Source organism: Alligator sinensis, unplaced genomic scaffold (genome assembly GCF_000455745.1).
Source record: "Alligator sinensis unplaced genomic scaffold, ASM45574v1 scaffold521_1, whole genome shotgun sequence".
NCBI classification, from domain to species: Eukaryota; Metazoa; Chordata; order Crocodylia; family Alligatoridae; genus Alligator; species Alligator sinensis.
Window position 1 is genome coordinate 1,091,340 of NW_005842374.1, and position 21,491 is coordinate 1,112,830.

The 21,491-nt window shown below is 40.9% G+C and overlaps 1 protein-coding gene across 1 annotated transcript in view; it reads right to left on the reverse strand.

The window, feature by feature from the left end:
* The window catches only part of PAK3 (p21 (RAC1) activated kinase 3), an 83,782-nt gene that overhangs the window by 9,681 nt on the left and 52,610 nt on the right, over window positions 1-21,491 (reverse strand). Inside the window, 7 exon segments of the mRNA XM_025210833.1 lie at window positions 1-90; window positions 6,791-6,987; window positions 7,456-7,555; window positions 8,356-8,473; window positions 9,746-9,858; window positions 12,829-12,877; window positions 18,039-18,102. The exon segment at window positions 1-90 is cut by the window's left edge and continues 18 nt beyond it. Of these exon segments, the coding sequence (XP_025066618.1) occupies window positions 1-90; window positions 6,791-6,987; window positions 7,456-7,555; window positions 8,356-8,473; window positions 9,746-9,858; window positions 12,829-12,877; window positions 18,039-18,102 (731 nt within the window).

The following is a 21,491-nucleotide window of genomic DNA, read 5'->3' on the forward strand; positions in this document are numbered from 1 at the left end:
CAGGCGGTTCAGAAAGTCTCGGAACACAGCAGAGAGTCTCTCGGGATTCTGAAGTTCGGGAGTGCCGTTGGTAGCTATCAGATATAATGCCTAGAGACAAAAAAAAACCCAGAGGATGTAACCTCTTTCTTTCAGGTCCTCAGCTTCTCGCACAGATTTTTGTGTTTAAAGCCAAGTCCATATCAGCCACCTTTTTAGAATGAAGATCAGAATGTGCTTTTCGATGACATCCCTACACTGGCAGAGGCCCTTATCAAGACAAAGCATCAGTAGACAGGAACTGACAAAATGTCTAGGTGTAGACTAGGGCTAAATACATACTTCAAAGGAAGCTGGAATATTAAAGCGCATCTCTGCAGCATTCACTCCGCACCTCGCCAGCATTCACCCTTTCCTTCAACAATGCTTACATAAGACTGCAGTAGACATTTTCATTCACTTCGGGGTAACTGGCAATCGAAGGAATTTGGAAGTTAGAACTCTGGTTCAGTGAGTCAGTTTTTAACTTGGATGGGAAGACAAGAAATTTAGAGCCTCATTCTCAAAAGACACGTACAATGTCGTGCCTAATTTATATGCACATTTCTATGCACACAAAGGAGATGCATAGTTGAATGGAAGCCTGTAAGCCAGATCTTTTACAGCAGTCTACAAACTCCATATCAGCTTTCTTTAAATGAAAAATTAAGCTTTAATGAGCTACATAGGAAAATGATTAATACTATCCATATGGCAGGGCCACATTCATTATTTTGATATTAACTTTCACATATTTCATGGTGTTTCTATGCTTCCAAAATGTAACAATGTTCTCTACTGCCAATGCATAACTGCATCATAGAAGTTGCTAGGGAGTGAACTGGGGGCTTGGGACAGCTCAGCTAGGGACAGTCAAGGGCTTCCTCACCTGGAGAAGCAGTTTGCAATTTATGCTTCCAAGTAAACAACCCATTGAGAGGAAGGGTTTTTGAACCCGAAAGCTTGCTTAATAACTATTCTCCAACTATTTGGGTTGGTCTAAAAAGATATCAAATTCACCCAAGGAACCTTGTCTGCCATTGAGAGGAATGAATTCACACCTTAGAAAGGTAAGACTACATCCAACATGCTCGTTTCATGTTCAAAGGTTATTCTCACAATTACAAGGGCTGGAAATACATTTTGAAAAACAAAAACAGTGACAACTACAAGTCTGGAGAATTCTTCTATCCCAAGGACTGAATTCCACCCAGTTTGGGAATTTTGGGGAAAAAATAACATTTATTTCCACTCATTTATTAAATCCAGGCTTTTAATATTTATGGACAAAACTCAGCCTAGGGTCCTCATGAACTGACTTCAGACAACTGACTACAGACTTCAGACATCCTGTACTTCCAGGCTGCTCTGAAACCTCTCTGACTTTCTTATTCCGAGCATCTAATTGTGACACAGTTCTAAGGAAAGGGCATAGACAAGGACTGTGAAGATCAACAGACATGCTTCACTTGTGACCAGAGCATAGAAAGGCAACAGACTTGATTGTCTATGCCTCCACAGGATGTTGCTGCAACATAACGTTTTGAATCGTTACCAGAACAGCATTTGCACAGCTTGCAAAAAGGAACTGTGGGACCCCCATCGATTCTTTGAGCCTGGACTTTCAGAATGATAATCATAGGCCTGGAAATCCCCAGTCGATACTGTCCCTACTAAAACACCGTCAGCTCTGTCTATCTGGCATTTCAGTACACATGACTTTGTTACTGTCTTAAATATAGGGCCTGGCATTCGCAGCAACTGCTTCTCACAAGCAAACTGATACTTAAGTTTGTTATCAAAGGGTTCCCAGATTCTTAGGACAGATTCTGATCTTACTCACACCAAGGTATATCCATGGTAACTTAATTTGTAGCATCATATCTGTGAGCTGCAGAATTCATAGTTGAATTGATTTCTCAGTTGTCCCACCTGCGTGACTCCACGTGTACCAAAGACATTCATAACATCAAGCCGAATTTTGGTTCCCAACAGATGCCAAAAATTACTGGCCCCTGCTGTGGCTGTAGCCTTCACTGCTTCAAAAAGTGGCATTTTGGGATGATAACTCATATGTATGAGTTGAAGACCAAGGGCTCCAGTTGAAGAACATAGTTGAAGACGAAGGGTTCCAGTATTACCATGACATACTCACGGAGGTCATCCCTACAGGGGACGTTGGTAAGTTTACATCATGGTAAAAATTATGTAAACTTTGTTTTCTCTAGGTTTTTACTTCAGGATCATTTAGATGCATTACTCCAAGATGAACAAAAACCCTGAAGTTTTTTAGTAGTGAAACGATGTACCAGTTGGATCTGCCTTGTTCTGAATTCCAAATTAAACATGAGCAGCAAGTTAAATACAGCAGCTCTTTTATTTGTTGATTCACTGTGCTATTTTCTTCATAATACATGAGTCATGAAGAACAGTCAGCTTTGGCCAGACATTGCAACCTTTGAATATTGCTATGGCAAAGGGAAGCAGAAAGGGAGGGGGATGCATTTATGTCTTGTAACTATCCCCAATGACATCAGGAGAAAAAAACATCCTATACCAAAAACGTAAGAAAATTTCATATATGTAGTAAATGGATTTCTACAAAGGGTGGGTAAGTTCATAAATGTATTTGGCATAGGAAGAAACCAGGAAGGATTCAGCTGATAATTTTAGAGTTGCAATTTAAAAGCAATATGCAGTACTTCAGTGGGTCACTCAGATACATGGGAGGATTGATTTACAGAGGACTCTGAAGTTTGATATTGTAGGATGTCAAGTACTCCAGGAATGTTTTGCAATAGCTGATAAAAATTGATGCAATGAAGTTTATAGATAAAACAGCCAAAACATGTTTGTTTTTTACTTCAAGTCAGGGTGAGCCAGCATGGATTTCAAAGCATAGTTTTTGTATTAGGGCTTGGGCACATCTCTGGTAGACTGATAATCACTGTGAAACGAACCTAACACTCTTGTAGGGTATATTCAGGAACTAGAAGCTAATTAGACTCTCCAGAGGGTAGAGAAAGGCACATGTATCCTGGACTCTCTGTGACTAGTAAAAAGGCTATAAAGAATCTGAACAGGATGGCACGTGTTTACTCTAGGTCTGGGAAATGATACATGCATCTGCATCAGGACAGCTATTAACTCAGTTTTTGATTAATGACTTTTAAATGCCTTTATTATTTATTTATACATTTATATTGGTGCCAGCACCAATAGCACCTAGGTGCCTTACATTATTAAAGCAATCATTCATAAAATAAAACCCCTTTCAGCTTCAAGCCTTGCAGCACTCCCTGTCTGCAGACAAAAAGCAATGATCACAGTGAGGTGTAAGCCAGCTGAAAACCTGGCCAAACAAGCAGATTCCTAGAAACTGCCCTGACCATCCAGGAATGGTGTTTTTGGATTCATGGACCCTTCACTGAGGATGCCCTAAAGAGTTTACCCCTGGGAAAAGAGTGTAACATGGGAGGAAGGACAGATTTCATAGATTTCTAGGGTCAGAAAGGTCATCGAGTCCAACCCCCTGCCCCAGGCAGGACAGAGCACTGGGGTTATGTAACCCCAGCCAGGTGCTTGTCCAATCTGTTTTTGAACACCTCCAAGGTAGGGGAGAGCACCACCTCCCTTGGAAGTCCATTAGAATTTCTTCCTGATGTCTAACCTAAATCTACTGTCCTTCAGTTTGTGGCCGTTATTTCCAGTAACCCCGAGGGGCGCCCTGGTAAACAGAGTATCCCCTATTCCCTGCTGACCCCCCAGTGAGCTTGTAGAGAGCCACAAGATCACCTCTCAGCCTTCTCTTGCAGAGGCTAAAGAGATTCAGGTCCCTCAGTCTGTCTTCATAGGATCTTACCTGCAGGCCCTCAACCATACGAGTAGGCCTCTTCTGAACCCTCTCAAGGTTATCCACATCCCTCTTGAAGTGCTGCATCCAAAACTGGACGCAGTACTCCATCTGCGGTCTCACCAATGCCACATAGAGGGGAAGTATCACTTCCCTAGACCTGCTCGTGATGCACCAAGTAATGCAAGAAAAAGTGCAGTTAGCTTTACTTATTACCCGGTCACATTGGCAACTCATGTTCATTTTTGCGTCAACTATGACTCCGAGATCCTGTTCCACTGCCATGGTGCTCAGAATGGTACCCCCCAGTCTATAGGTGCATTGGAGAGTCTCTCTCCCCAGGTGCAGCACCTTGCATTTATTCTTGTTTAACTGCATTCTGTATTGATCCGCCCACTTCTCCAGTCGATCCAAATCAGACTGAATTCGCTCCCTGCCTTCCAGTGCGTTTACTGTACCCCATAGTTTGGTGTCGTCTGTGAATTTGGCCAGAGTACTTACAACCCCTCATCTAAATCACTGATGAAGATATTGAACAGCACTGGTCCAAGGACAAAGCCTTGGGGGACACCACTGCCCACATCTCTCCAGGAGAAAACCGACCCATCCACCACCACTCTCTGGGCGCATCCCATAACCCAGTTTTGTCACCCATCTTACTGTGAAAAAAATCCACCAGTCTACTCTGGGTGGGAAATGGTACAACCAAATGAGAATGCAGTCACAGGTAAGAAGCCCAACTAGTTCTGCAACACCTGACTTGCACCTCCTAAAGGAGTTCCAATCAGCCTGTTGGGATCAAAGAGGTAGCAGGATTCTAGCATTTCAGAGAGCCATCTGGTAAGCTGGTGACTAGAGTCATTAATGGACCATGCTTGATTTGAGGCCAAACAGAGCAAGCAGGTTCCTGTGAGGAAGCCGATACTGTATTGAATGCTTTCTTCACAAGGGAGCACAGCAAAACTGGTGCCACTCACAGGCTATCTCAGTAGCACCACAGATGTAGTCACGTGCGTCTTCTCTTATACCTACCATGGGGTAGGGCTCTCTGCTTGATCAGTGTCATGATGAATGTCCCCTCCCAGCCTCAGGGCCCAACTTTTCTAGGTCCAATGTCAGAGGCAAAAGCCCCCACCATAACCTTGCATCACCCCACAGAGTGGACTGCTCCCTATTTCGGGAAGCTGCAGTATCCCTTCAGTGAGCACCACTCCTAAAAAGCTTAGTTTTCCAGGAAAACCAGAAGTGTTTGCTATAAAGTGTACCTAAGAAAGCCTACCCCTCTAGCTTTTATTCATGTGAAACACGGAATATGCAGATCACTTCTGCACTGACATTCCTTCTTTAGTGGCAATGACCAATGCCCTTTTTCCTTTAGTATTAATTCTGCACATCTGTGGGCACATCCACACATGCAAGCACATGTGCTTGCAGCAGCTCAAATAGAAGCAGCGCAAATTTGAGTCAGGGCTTTTTGCCTCAGCACACATGCCTGGACATGAACTTTGATGTGGGGCAAATTGTGCCACTCGGGGCAAAATAACCCTACCTGGCTCCTCCCAGATCTGCAGCCAGGGGGAGCTAGAGCCTAGGGTCAGCACTTGTGGGTGGCTGTGGAGGGATGTAGGGGGCCGTGGGCCATGCACCCCCTACGCGTTGCCACTGGCTGGTACGCTGATTGCCCTGCACAGGCAGACAGTGTGCTTCAGCACTAGGGTGATGGCCGGCCATGGAGACACTCCCTGGCTGACTACCAGAGTGTCTCTGTGAAGGACCCAAGCTTCTGGTTGACTCAGGGCACAGTCCTGGACCATACCATGTCCCCCTTTTTTTGCCCAAGGTATTTTTTGGCCCCTGGATATCCAGGGATCTAATTTTGACCCTGCACTGCAAATCTGCAGTGCAGGGAACATTTTTTTGTTCCTGCACATGCCTCTTGCAGCATCTCAAAGGACTTTGCAACGCTGCAAGAGGCACGTGCGCGCTAATCTGGACACGCCCAGTAGGTTCTGGCAGAGGCAGCAGTTACAAAGAGCTAATGTGTGCAGTCTGGATACCACGGACCAGAGGAAATCCAGCCCAGAACCCATGAAATCTAGAGGCTATACTGTGGTCTAGTTGTCCCTACTCTTCAATCTCTAATTATTTATAACATTAAGCCCTTGGTTTGATTCCCCTGATGGGAGAGGAGTTACATATTGTCCTTGCTTGGGTCAGGGTTGGCTGCTGCATCCCACAACGAATTCACCCTTAGGGGAGGAAAAGAGTTTCATTCAGTCTTGTAATTATGTTCAGTTTTGCTTTAATATTCATATTATATGAAAATGTATTAACTTAGGAAACAAGTATAATTATTTTCATTTTTTTCTGAGAAACTCTATATAAACAGTATAAGTGCCGCAGTTTTGTCCTAAAAATGTTTGTACTAAAATACAGCGTCGCAAATATCCTCGATAAATAATTAGAGAATTTAGTACAGCAGAAGGCATTTCATGAAAGGATCAGTTGACAAATATGTGCTGATCTGTGTTTCAAAATTCCCTTTTTCCTGCATTTCTGTTTGAAATTCTTTTCACAAGACTTCATCAACAGAGATACTTAGAATAGAGAGATCCTTGTCATCAGAGATACAGATGAAGGAGGCTTCAGAAAACAAGCAGACATCCTGAGAGAGAAATTTCAAACAGCCCTCCAGGCAAAAACAACACATTTCTAGACTGACTCCATGTCAGTACTCTTCTGAGGCTCCCTCGTCCATGTGTGTGAAGTGACAGAATACAGCGACATGCTGCAGGGGCATTGTTAGAACTGGTCCTCTTGTGAAACTATTTCAGGCTAGTGTGCCTTGGACAGGATTTTATACTGAAACCTAAGAGGCTGGAAAAGAACGGTGCTCACATGATTCTTCATGCAACCTACCCTGAGAGGATTTTCATTAAGGTACGGAGGTTCTCCTTCCACCATTTCTATTGCCATGATCCCTAATGACCAGATGTCCACTTTGGGGCCGTATGCTTTTCTCGTCACCACTTCCGGTGCCATCCAGTAAGGAGTCCCCACCATTGTGCTCCGTTTACTCTGCTCAGGCGTGATCTGAGCACAGAACCCAAAATCAGCTGTGGAGAGAATGAAATATGGTTAAAGCTGGCTTGGACGATGAAGCAATCAAATATATACTCTCAGTTAGGCATGCAAAAGTGCACTGATGTATCTAGTTGGAAACACAGCCATGTTCTTGTTCACATAAAAGAAGTGGCCAAGAAAATATTCAGTTTAACCATCTAAGCTCATTGAAATCAAAGCCTGAGCTTGTAGTTTTTTTCACATAAGAAACTACACTTCGTTAAGGCCTTTAGATGGGCGCACAGCCTCTAGAAACAATCAAGCAAAATTAACCGCCAATCTATATTTCAATATAATAATTTAATACTATACTTCCCTGTGCTCCTAAAATTGTTCTCATACCAAATCTTTCTTCCCAGACACTGGCTAATGCACTATCACGCCCTTCTGATAACTGGCAGTCAGTTAGCAACAGTTCTTCAACTTTTGCTGGAATAATGCCACCTGACCAAGAAACCTACTCAATTTGACAGATCCGTCCATCCCGAGAAGAATGTTGTCACTCTTGATGTCTCTATGGATCACTTGGTTTGAATGCAAGAAATCCAACGCTTGCAGGCACTGATATATAAAAAGGAACATAAACATAAAAATTAATGGTCTGACTTCATCACACGGGGGAAAAAAGTCTCTGAAAGATTTAATTTCTAGATGAATTGTGAGTAATGGCAGAATATTGTGCTGTCAAGTGAAATAGCTTGCTGCTTCAACACTATTAGAATAATAACTTTCTAAATGAAGGCACATTAGCTTTTGAATTGGAAATGTCAATTATTGTTACAGACTATACCCTGAAAGCACAGACGGAATGATTGCTGCTACAGTGAATTCGCCATCTCTGCCCATATGACGAAGTATTATTTGCCAAAAAAGAAAAATACAGTTCTTTCAATAAGGAGCGGACCAGTTTTTGGCAGAAGGCTGCATGACAAAGACTTTATTGTTAGAATCTATAGCAGGTTTAAAAATATCCCTTTAGTCATTTTTCAAAAATTAACTCTGCTTTAGGTGAACTTCCCTCATTTTTAGCTGCATCTTTGTGAAGTAAGCACCTATTTTTACTTGCAGCTTTTAAAATTCTGTGACAAGACTATTTCCCTTACAGGCAAGGAATACAGTTCAGTGATGGCCCATCCCAGAAACACCAAGCAAAGAGGCACATCAGAAAGAACAGTATCAGAACAGCGGTTTACTACGAGGGCAGTGGCTACTAATGTAACGTAGTTCTGACCTCCTTTCCAATGCTCTTCTCTGATATTAGAGAGACACCTTAAAATGAAGTTGGGAGTATGAGGCGATTCATGTCCTTACCACAGCGTGATACTATGCCAGCCAGCATATCCATGCACAGCATCTCTTACCTCCCTACAGACAGCTGCTATTTGTCCTTCATCCATACAGGTCTCTGTAACAACGTCAGTTAAAGAGCCTCCTGCCAAGTACTCCATAACGACCCAGAGTTCATCACCTACTAGGTAGCTGAAACAAGAAAGCAAAGACGGATGCAAGTGTGAACAATTGTTTGTAGAACTGTCTTCAGACAATCACAGTTGATTTGGTCTATTGGTCATTTGGTCATTTTTCATAGAAGACTGGGTTTGGTCACTCTTTTGGTTGGAAAAGACTTTGTAGGTCCCAGGGCCAGACCCTACTCCACCTTAGGTGTCTAACTGGACTGAGGAGCCTAAATATGACCCTATTTGAGTCCCTGTTAACATAAAAGATGGGTGGGCCCTCCTCCTCCTCAATGCTTTATTGTGACTTTCTTTTAAAGCTAAGGTGTTGGTGTCTAACAGAAATAAATGCATTAATGAATTTTCAGTGGCTTAAAGAAGGTAATGGAAAGATCTGGCCCCAGATGAAAAAGGCATTATCCTTTAATACCACAAGTACATTATGCAGTAGATTTATATCCTAGACTTTAGAAAATCAAACTGCAGTTTAGAAAATGTCAAGGTAGATATTAAACTGGGATGCCTATATTCTGCATTTCAGATGATAATATGTATAACAATATCACAATAAGATATTTCAAGAGCAGTAAGATAACTTCTACACCAGACTATGGCAGCTGCGTGCAAATGAGAGTAGAACTGGGTCAACAATTTGAAACATCTTATATAATATAAATGAGGAAAGAAATGCCTTAGTGTGCCACCTACAAAATACAATTCAACTGAAGACGCATGTTCTTCACTGAGCTTATCCAAAGCAAAGATTGTGTCTTTTCCATCAATATAAAAAACAGTTTAGAAACTAATAATGCATACACTTACGAAGTGCTCTGACAAAGGAACTTCTCTTTAAATCAGATTCGTAATTGTATATTTTTTTTTGGTGTTAATGAATGTAAAACTACCAATATGTCTCGTCTTCCTTGAAAGACTTCCTTAATGGTATTTCACTGGGAAGCACTAAATGGTATAATTTCTGTTTACCAGTCCTCTTAATAAAATATGGAAAATGGACTCGATTAATAAAATACAAAGGTTTCTGAAATCACCAAGTTGTTTTCATAAAGGGATGTGCTGGGCCAAATTTTCAAAACAATCCTTTAACCAAATTAAAGAACTTATGTGAAGAGTAACTCCACTGAGATGTGCATGTATACATGGGCCCCTATTGTGAACTCATCTGGTCACAAAATTTAGCCCACCTGTTTTTCTGTGTGTGTGTGTGTGTGGGGGGGGGTAATCTTTGACCCACAATACTTAAACAAGCTCTAAAAGGAGAATAGCTGCCACAACTTACCTGTCTAAATAATTAACAATGTTGGGGTTCTTATTTTCCCTCATGACCAGGATTTCATTAATAATTAGTTCCTTTTTGGGCTGCTGTTGGAGATTCATCTGTTTGATGGCCACCTAAAATGACATAATGTTAAAAATACTAATTATAATAGCATGCATTTACAGCGGACCAGAATGAAAGAGAAGTCAGTGTGGTTGGAAACAGATGTTTCAGAACATCTGAAAATTTACACGAGGCTCCCTTTTTATTAGGCATCAGCGCTCGGTAACTGGCGTGACCAAGGTAGGCTCTGTGTTTGAAACACGCCCTATTTCCTCCAGAACTTGGGTGCCAATTACAGGACACATTGCCTTACATGCTTTGTGTTGTGAAGTATGCAAAATAGCTTTAAAAATATCAACTGCAAATTTATCTTGCTACTCTGGGGTTTCTAGATTATTCAAATAATCATTTCAGCGTATTCCATAGATTATTAATTCATTTTTGCAAAGCAATTAGTGGCTGGTGCTTTGGAAATGCATAATAGTGGCAATATTATAGCAATAATACATGCTTGATAACTATTCCCCAGAATGAATATTATTTATCCTATTATATAAATGGTATAAAATGTATATATCAATTACACACTAAAATTATTATTAAGGTTGCATAGGCAATTTTAATTTGGGCGCTTCCTAACTTCTGAGTGCTTGGCTTTGTGAATTTTTCTTTTATCAAAGTTGTGTGCATGTAATTTCCTAAGTTTTTAGAAACTCAAACTGCAAAACCAGAAACTCAGTCATGTGGCATCATACCAATACCCATGCTATCAGTCAAACCAATACCCATGCAATCTACATCATACCAATACCCATGCAATCTGCAGTCATCTGCAGTTATGCCCACTCTGCCACTTGAGCTAAGCAGTAAGAATCAGCAGTAGGGATGGATGATGCATTTGGCTACTAGGATTCACAGCTACAAAATGGTGAACATCAAGAATCTTGAGTTGCATTTACAAGCACTGGAAGGAAACCACAGCCTCTTTTGACCATTTCTCCTGAAGAGTGACCCTTTCTGTCCTGTCCCCATCCCAGTCTTGTCCTACATCTGCACCTGAATTCCATGAGGATACCAACCCCATGCTCCTCGCCTAGCCAGCCCAGGCCTCTACACTTCAGGCTCCTGCAATGCATAGGAGCATGCCCTGCAGGGCCTCCACAAAACCAAGTCTCTGATGGGCCCAATCCAGCAACCACTTAATGTGTATTGCTTGCAGTATTAGGACCTAACCTTAAGGCATCCTGAGAGAAAAGTTAATAGCTCCTTCTGAGCCATCACATCCTTTATGAAAATCCTGTAAAATATATATTAGTGGTATAACAAATGTAATGGGTTTACAGCGGACCCTGAAAGACTGTAACTACCAGCTTTAGGGCTGTTGGTTGTAGCCGTGTTGGTCTAAGGACATAGGCAGACAAGATTCTTCAGGTAGATGTGAAATCTTTTATTAGACCTACTAAATAGTTGGGAAAATTGTTCTTTGCAAGCTTTCAGGCACAAACAGCCTTCTTCAGGCATAGGGAGAGTCTGTTGGTGTTTTGTGTGCTCTCCTGGGTAGAACAGAAGCCAATATGCAAAATGCAGGTCTGTGAAAGGTTAAGAAAACCTTGTCTACCTATGTAACTACCAGCGGCTTTTACCAAAGTCTTTGAAAATTGAGGGGCTCAACACCTCTGAAAGCAAGAGCGTTTTTATTTTGTTATGGCTTTAGGTGCCTTTCCTGAGTCACTCCAGCTTATAGATGTTGACATTTCTACAGGTTTTTGCATAATTTTAAAAGCTTTGGTTTGAAAAGATGAAACTACTTTGAGGTGACAACTCAAAATAGCAGAACCTGAAAAGTTCGAAGTCAAGACATCCTTCATTCAAGACCTTGATCATTTTTCCACAGTAGAATCTGTGACCAGCTATTGAAAGGGTCACACATATATCAAGCTGGAGTGTCATCTACTGTCTATGATTAATGACCTCAGCACAGCTGCGTGTTTTACAGTCAGACTTTTGCCCTTAATTTTGAGCTTCTCTTGTTTTTAATGGGCAGGGTTAACCAACTTCACTATTACTAAAGTATAAAATTGTGTTTTTACAGTGCTTTATCTTTTAAATTAATACTTTCAATGTACTTTGAAGATTAAAAGTGCTATAGAAAAGGCTATGGACTATCTTTGCACCAGTGATCAAGATAAATTGAAATGAAATGATGGCAATATCCATCAGATAATCAGACAGCAGGTTGTTGCATTAATATATTCAGTAATTAAAATAGAGCTAGTGTGTCCTTCTATGAAGGATATAAGGTCTCTTCTTACACTTTTTCTGGCATTCTTCACCATGTTACTGGACAAATCTTTTCAGTCGCTATATTGAAACATACTTATTCCTAAAGTCAGTATGGGAAAACTTTTTCTAAACTAGAGATGACCCAAACTGTTCGACAAACAGTGGGCATCTTCCAGCATGGGGTTATCCAGAGTTTTGTGGTTATGCTGCATATTTAAACTGAAAAGCTTACATTTCTAAGCAATTTGTGGACTGGGCTGCACACGGTTTTGCAGTTATATGTTTACAAATATAAATTAAATTGATATAAGCACCTCAGTACCAATCTAACTGCATCAAACTTGAGGCATTTTAGAGATTTACCGACCCCATTTTCTAACCCAGGACAGTTACATGGTATAAAATATCTGACAGGTATTTACAGATTTCTTTCTATGCAATAATCCATCCGAGAATGACATAACAGTGTAAGATGCTAGGCTACAAGTGACAATATTCATCAGAACACAAGAACTTACTTGAGGAATGAGTAACAACTGGGCACTTAATACAAATGGTGACATTTCAGACCTATTCAAGCTAATGGCAAAACTCATTGATTTTTCACAAGAGCCAGGGTTTCTTCTCAGGTGGTCAAAGAAGCCTCCTTTACATTAATGTAAAATGATAAGTGACTAATCAACAAGACATGTTATTACTGATGAAGAAGGATATACTGAAAAATACCATAAAAATTTGGGGTGAATGTTAGAACTCACCTCCTGCCCTGTGGCAATGTCTATTGCTGTATAAACTGTACCCGATGCCCTAGAAAGAACAGCAGAAACCAGGAAATAAGGACTCATATAGTTTGATCACAGTTATATGCATGCACAGCATCACTGCTTAAAATATTTACAAGGCACAGAAAATGAGGGTCAGAAGGGACCTCAGGAGATCTACTCCAATGCCCTGCTCATGGTAGGACCATCCCCAACTAGATCATCCCAGCCAAAGCTTTGTCTACCCAGGTCTTAAAAACCTCCAAAGGATGGACCTTCCACCACCTCTCTGGGTAACCTGTTCCAATGCTCTACTACCCTCCTAGTGAGAAAGTTTTCCCTAAAAACCTAAACTTCCCTTGCTGTCACCGATATCGATTCAAGTCACCAATATTTAGGACAACTAAGTAGATCTCACCTTGTGGATAGTTAAGGAAACCTGAGGTTCTCCTTCAGGGAGAGATGGCTGAGTCCTTGGCTGACCCCGAGTCAACTTTATTACTTCATAGGCTGTTTAATTGTGTATGTTTACCTAGTGACTAGGTTAGCTGAACTGCACAAGTGTAATAATACCTGTGAAGTCCTAGACTCCAAGAACGTATGCATATAAACAAGCGAGAGCCCTCAAATCCCGCTATGCCTCAACAACCACACGGCAGCTTTTTGTTTCAAGGTGCGAGACATATGAAACACTCTTCACAGTCCTTGCACCCCCACTTCATTTTTGAAGCAGGTCTGGAATCTGCCTTGGAGCCACCAGAAATCAGACTGACACACTGATCAGCATATGCAGGCTAGACAGCGTGTTTTTTTACCATCTGTCCCCAGTGAGCAAGGACTCTTTCTCTGCACTGCTTCCACGGATTAGAATTGGAAAGAGGGTAAACCACCCATTGGACTGAAATGCGGGGCGGGCTGTGGGAACATTTGCAAAGCCCACTGGAGGCTAACACCTGAATTACAGGACTAGCCCTCATACTGTGATCATCTAGAGCGGGCTTCCTGCTCAGCTGAGTAATTAAACATTTAAATAAGCGCAAAAGCCAGCAGGGGGATAGGAGGAGGGAGGTGGGAGGCTGTACTTAGGAAGTGGCTCACTGATCAAGAATACCGGGCAACAAGCTAATTAGAACTGAAGCCAGGTAGTGCTGCTCAACTTTACATGACTGTCATGTTAGTGCTGATCACCTGGAAGCCGAACTCTTTCCACAGCATTTTAATTTGACAGGCTTCCTTGCTTTGTGCAGGCGGCACCACAGCCAGCATGCCTGTGTTTGAAACACTATTATCGCTGGACATGCTACAGATTCTTTTAATATAAATGCAAATGCGTCTTTCTATTACTAATTGTGGAGATTAATCCAATTTGGTTTCAGCAAAAAATCCAACATTTCCTCAGAGTGGCTAATACTGAGCAGTACCTCCTGAGTTCAGGGCTGTCAGGGTTTATTTAAAAACAGCTATTTAAATGAGGATGCTTTCTGTATGCTCAAGGCCATCTGCAAAGAGTTTGGATAGATGGGTATTTTAAGTAAAGCTGTAAACTGATTGCAAACAGTCTGTAATTTTCATTAGGGACTCTGAAGTCTACGTGGCTAACATTTCTGATCAGTACCCAACTTCTAAAATGTTTTGTAAAATTGTAAGTTTAAGTTAGGGAAGTGGCAGGGTCCTGGGTATAATGCAAGTAGCAACGATGAACCAAGATCTCACCTGCTCACGTCTACATACTGAAAACTCTTTTATGTTAGAAGAGCTAAAAATTAGCTGCACCAATGTTCCCTTCTCTACCATCAGCAACCCAAATTTCATAGGTATTGTGTCATATCTTTGATCCTAACATGAAAGGAGGATATTAGGATTGAGCACCAAAGCTCACCTATCCCCAGATACAACTCTCCTGACTAATCTGCTCTGTTTACTAACCAGATGGAGCACTGATGGGTGACTACCCACACTATTCATTTTTCTCTAAATCAAACGTTTCTTTGCAACTACAGTCTTCTGGGTAATCAAGTCTTGCACTCTAAATCGACAGTCCCCTTATTAGAAGCTATTGAAAGAGCTAGCCACTCATTTCCTGTTCTATTATTACGTTTAATATAAGTGTATCTGATTACTTGCAGTGGAACACAGGAAACCAGCTCAATAGCTATGTCATCTTCATTAACATTAAGTAAATACATATGCAGAGGGGTGTCCACATCATCTCATTTGCTAGGTCTCATTTCTTTAAACATGCACATTAACTCATGGTCATGTTACAAAATAAAGCCTAAATCGATGACATCCCTTGCTTCCTACGTGCTTTGAATCTTTTTTTTGGTATCCATATGCAGTGCACAGTAAACTATTCCCTTTTTTCACACTTGTAAAATACATGAAGCAAAGCTCTAATAGCATGGCAGTCAAAATATATTTCCAGCTTGGCTGTTAGATTAACCTGTTGTCCAGTTTGTACACTGAAAAAGGGGTGTTTTTTCTACCAGGGTTGCACTGTATGTTGAGGTATCATATGAAGTCATTGTATATTTTTGCATCTTTTAAAAAACAATGGGTGAATACAAAAATATTGCATTGAAGGAAGCGTTTAATGATTCAGTTGCCAATCAAAAATGGTATAGGTGCAAAATCAGAATTCTCAAGAGAACAATTTTTCTGTCTAAGGGTTTTTGCATGATTTTTTAAATCCAGGTAAAGCAACTTTTCTCATGATGTTCTTATTTGCAGGTCTGAGTGAAGCCATAATATTTTAAAGTCATTCTAATATATAAGAGGTAGAGCCAACAAAAAATCTCAGTGCTTAAGGCTCTCCAGCACTTTCTACTGTACAACCCTGAAGCTGCATTTTTAGGGGTTCAATTAAAATTGTTTGGCTATTTCTTCAAATGTATGAGTATTTTGGCTCCTATGGGAAAAGCCATGCTTCAGACTAGGGCCCTGGAATCTGATATGGGAGATTGGGTCACATCAGTGTCAGGGACGTGCCCTGTGCCACCTTCATGACACCAAATAAGTAAAAGCAGGTACAGACTGTGTCATAATGCACACATACAGGAGAGGAGGAATCAAGAACGCATAGGCAACTTTAAATCTGACACTTCACAACTTCTGAAACACTAGACTATCAGCCCTCAGCCTGCTGTTAACACAGACTTCCAGATGTTCATATATAGTTTAAGCAGAGATCAATAGTAGTCATGGGCTATTTCAAGCTCAATTCAGAGTAAATATACAAATAACATTTACTTTATCTGAACTTTTTCTGCCCATCCATCTTTCAAAATCAATGGCTTGGCATCAAAATAAATTATTTTGTTAACAGTGTGATCTAAATGTGTAGGTCCCTGACAAATGCAGTCCATTGGTATTAACTTTGTTTCTTGGGTAAGGTGCCCTGCTAAAGAAAGATTTGTTCACTGTGACTTAATATTCTTCTCCTTTATTGTCTGAACAGGCAAGAAATTACCAGAGTTGGTTTCTGTGGCTACACAGCTTTCCCATGTACCCACAGATCAGGGTCATCAGCAAAACTGATGCTTCTATGTTTCACTCTCTCTGCCTAATCCTGAGTGTAAAGAAACAGCATCTTCATTATACTGACCCAGTTGTTGTCTAATATACTGAAGTACAGCAGATATTAACTAATATTCTCAATGAAATTTAGAGCATAAGTGCTGATGGGCTTCTATGAGCCCAAAGTAACTTTAACATTTCTTATACTACCAATAGAATGGTTACAAAAGCTTCTCCCATTTCTAACCCCAGAAAAGATATTTGTTTCTATGAATACCAAGACATTGGGCATGTCTACACGTGCATTAATGTGCTTTAGTTAATGTGCGTTAAATCTAGTACCTCCCATTGTGAGGTACTAAGAAAATGTGCATTAGCCAGTCTTAATGCCCATTAATTAAAGAGCACAGGGCATTTATACACGTGCTCTGGGAGTGTGCGTGGGGAAGTGTCTCATGTATCAGCATCCCCAAGCTGAAAAATGGTGGCGGGGCACTTTAACTAAAGCTCATTTGATGCTGCCACTTTTCAGCGCAGGGATGCTGATACATGAGATGCTGGAATCTGCTGGAGTGCGGTAATTACCACGCTCCAGATGACTCACTGAATCATGTCTGCTCAGACGTGCTGTAATTACGGCATGTCAGAGCAGCTTCAGTGCATGTATATAGGTGCCCACGATGTTTAAGCAACACTTAATGAGTATTAGCCTATTTTGATGCACGTTAACTAAATAGCACAGTTTTTAGTGACACTTTAATGAGCATTAAAATAGGCTACGGTACACTAAAACACATGTGTAGACACGCCCACTGTTTATAATCCCAGCCTAAAGGATTTTGAGCAAAGTTTTCCATAAGATTTCATGAGGGCTATAAGTCAAGCAAAGATATTATTTGTTCTAAAAATAAGGATTTCTGGCTGTGGTGAGAAAACTTGCAGTAACAGGTGGTATCAGCATTCATTTACTTCATCAGAGGATTGCAATTAACTCTTCCTTGTCTTGGACAGCTCTAGTGGGAGTATCTCCCATGCTTAGTCTCCCTGGGACTCAATCCCTGTGATGCAGCCAGTCAGAGGGAATTTCTAAAAAAGCCAGTATCATACTGAGGTTTATATCTAATACACTTATTTCAAATGGCAGTTGTCCAGGAAATCTCAGTACCATTCTACCATTTACCTGCTTACACATAAAGTTGCTTTGACTTATTTAACCTTCATGGTTCCTCTGAAAAAGATTTTTCTCTCAGTGATTAAATCACCACTTGCTTTCCTGAAGCCTGTAGAATTTAACACAACCTGCACCAAGATCTGTGAAGGCTTTAGACCAGCTATACTGTTGTAGTGAGTCCCCTGGAGGGATGGAAGAGGTGACAATAGGCATACAGCATATTCTCCTCTCCCACAAATGTTACATTGGTGTTTTAAATGCAGTTTCTACTGATTTGCAAACAGTGTGGCTGAAGAAGAGAATCAGGCCAATATATCAAAATGCCTTCATTCATATTAGTATGAGAAGATAAATAATAGACAATATTCAGTAAACTCTTAATACTTCCTTACAATCCTAATACTTAAGGGAAACCACAAAGCCTTTCAACTGTTGAGGATTCTGTGAGTATGAACTGACATGCTTTCTAGATACATATTAGCAAAGTATTTCATCCATCTAAAAAGGTAACTGTACTTACCCCTGACCAATTTTTTCAAATCGTGTATATTTCTTCTTAGGGTCTCCAACACTGACAATACTTCCTGTAGGAAATGAGAACAAGAAAACTCACTTGAGAAAGAACATGGTATATTTTCATTGGGAAAAAATAAACAAGTAATGCTCGTAGTATGTGCAGTTTATATTCAGTTTATACGCTAGGACTTTGGTTAAAAATAAATGCAACAGTTCAATCATTCAGGTGGCATCCACTGTTCTTTGAACCACTGAGGAATATATTTTCCTCTGGAGGAAAACAGGAAACTAAAAACATGTGGTATGGGGAAGAACATATACAAGACACTGATATGAGCTAAAGAATGAATAAACATGCAAATGAATATTTGTCTGTTGTTTAAATGTTAATGAGACATAGAATAATAATACTAATATTTTCTAAGAGCTAGCTAGTCTTGGTATAGCTCCAAAGCGGGTTTAATACTTTCATAGATTAAATGCAGCTTTGTTTTGGGTTCTACTTTTGTAAATAGTTGCCATTTAGAGAATGGAAAGCAAATGATAAAAACATTTTCAGGAGTAGCTCTGCATCTGCCTCTCCATGGTTTACTGAGCAAATGATTTTGCCTGCTTAAGGAGTGATATCAAACTAATTATTAGTGGGTCTTTGAGAATTATGCAGTTTATTATTTATTCTCTAGGTTTAGCTGTGAAAAAGATCTCACTTGTCTAATTTATATGAGAGTAACGCTGCTTGTCTCCCCACTGGCTTTGATCTGTAACAAACATGTTACTTAGGTACTCTACAGTGCACACATGCTAATCTTAATAAATGAAAAGGAAATTCAAATGGATTCTGAGAACGGCGACATTCTTCAGACAGACGCTTGTAACTTTCCTTTAAAACTTATTTACATTTTTTTAATGGCAATAATGTTATAAGTAAGTTTCTCTTAATTACAGTGGGAGATGAAGCACTGCCACCTGCTGCTACAATACTGCAAAAACAGATTTGCGACTTCAGATCCACTATTCATAATGGTATAAATACACTGGAGTCGACATTTTTTTAAAGCATTAAGAATTATGGGGACACAAGTCCCACTCAAAGTAGAAAAATGCTAATAATGTTCTAGTGTTTTGCATGCTCAGAAGTGTTAATGGACTGCAAAGTAGAGTGGTAACTGAAAATGCGTGTGGGCGTCAACTAATGGAGCCAAAATTTGGTAAGGATGGAATCAAATCAAAAGAAATATTTTTAAAAAAATAATATTTCTTTTATTTCCTGGGCCAGCAGTTTCCAAGATAAAATACAACCACTGGAAGAAAGTGTCAAAAATACAAGCACTTAAGGTTTAATAAAAGGAGATTTTAAAAAAATCTTACCTTATCACTTAAGATTTAATAAAATACAAGCACTTAAGATTTAATGGCAGTAGATTTAGGAGGCTGCTAAAAATTATCATGCCCCATTATCATGTCCATAATTAGAACATTTTGAGATTATTCATTTTTGCTGGGGGGAAAAAGCAGGTGAAAATATTTCTTGTTTGTCCACGTCTGAAAATCTACATATAATCACACACACATATTTCTGTGCACATGCACCAATCAGTTTAACTGCATTTCCAAATGGTGGAAAACTAGTTAAATCGCCAGTCGCTGTAATTAGTAACACAGAAACAAATACATCTGTTTTTTCCCCACTGCTGTCTCTGGCATTGCTTTGGAGCCCAGTCCTTTGGTATCTATTGCTGAAGGATGTCTGACCGAGTGCTGCCTGTCCACCTGGCCATTGCAGTGGGAAGCAGCACAGGTATTGCCTGGGATACCCCCTGCTAAAGGAATCCAGCTGACCAAGGCCAGATCTCTACTGGGCAACTGCTAGGAAGGAGGACTTTGGGGTGTGCTACGCTACCCACATAACCTGTGTCTTTTGAGTCACTAGCTAGGATTCCCTTCTGACCAGAACAGATACGTTTGCTATCTGGGGATATCTCACTGCTCTCTCAAGAAGCCCAAAGCAATCCTCCCTGCAGCTTCATCCCACAAGAGCACAGCACCAGTTACTCTGAGCGCACCACTGAATTGCAAGTCACGTGTTCACTGAAATGACTATTTCAAGGACTTCATTAGATCTGAACAGTCTAAGCTAGTTGGGAGGGAGGGAGGAGCTAGTCAACTGACGCTCAGGCGGAAAAGCAATAATTGCCACATGTTGATAAATGCGGTATCAGTTGAAGGGAAACAGCCACTCTTCAAGCTTCTCACTAATTTGCTCAAAACAAAACTTCAAAACACCAGAACAGCTGAAATGCCATCAAGTCTGATCCCCTCGCACTTGCTGCAGAGGCTGCTGCCCACTGCATCCTGCAAGCTGTGCCTTGCACTGGAAAAAGGCCTTCCTTTAGATGCAGAGCAGCAATGTAAAATGTATTTACAATAAAAATGACACTCAAGCAAGGAAATTGTTTTCAATGCAATTAAATAATACATCCCAGGATTTCATTCCGAGGATTGTAGAACAAAATCCTCTGTGTTATTTTAATCACTGGACATACAGACATAGGCGACTGGTGCCTCCTGAGTCAAAGCTGTCGGCAGTGGGGGCAGAGCTGGCATGCACCTGCAGACTCCATCGGCAGCATCAGTGGCAGGGGCGGAGCTGGCGAGCATCCGCAGATGCCACTGCTGGCATTGGCAGCAAGGACAACCTGTGGCGGGGCACGTTGAGCACCTGCAGATACCGCTGGCAGTAGCAGGGATGGTCCTGTCGGGGGGGGCACATACCCCACCCGTGTCCACCCTACCAGTCGCCTATGCATACAGAATCACAGTGCAGTGGCACCTCTGTTATAAGATAATTGAGCAACAAAATTATGACTAATGTTGGCTGTTTTAAGAAAAGCAAGCCATGATGGTGGCTTCTGAAATGTCACTTGTAATATGAATGAAAGACATTTTGCTACACTTTAATTATTTGTGGGACAGAGGACTCTCTTCAGTATGAGACACTTAATTCTCAATTGGGTGCCACTCTAACAGGGATGGTCCATCTAGGCCAAGAGCTTCCTCTCTTCACTTTGGATGCAGCAACCTCCTCTATCAATCCCCTACAAAAGAAAGGAGCACTAGCTGCTGGGACAAAATACACTTTTGCTCCCCATCTAGTAGCTTGTACTCCAAGACCAGTCAGATTCCTTTTCACTCCACAGCAGGGACAGATAAACCAAGACTGGCTTCTCCCCACCGCAGTAGTGGCAATTGCTTTTCAGCTTGAGCTTGCACTGAAAGATGCTGATAGCAGACAACAGGTGCAGCTGAACCAATGCTGAATGCTGTTTATCTCCAAGCACAGGCTGTGTGCTGCACCATTTTAAAAACTAGTTAAAACCTGCTGCCTGAAAGGTGATAACTATAGTCCAAAGGGTTTTACACGGTGGAATCCTATTAGAGGAGAGTGATGTTTCCCTAC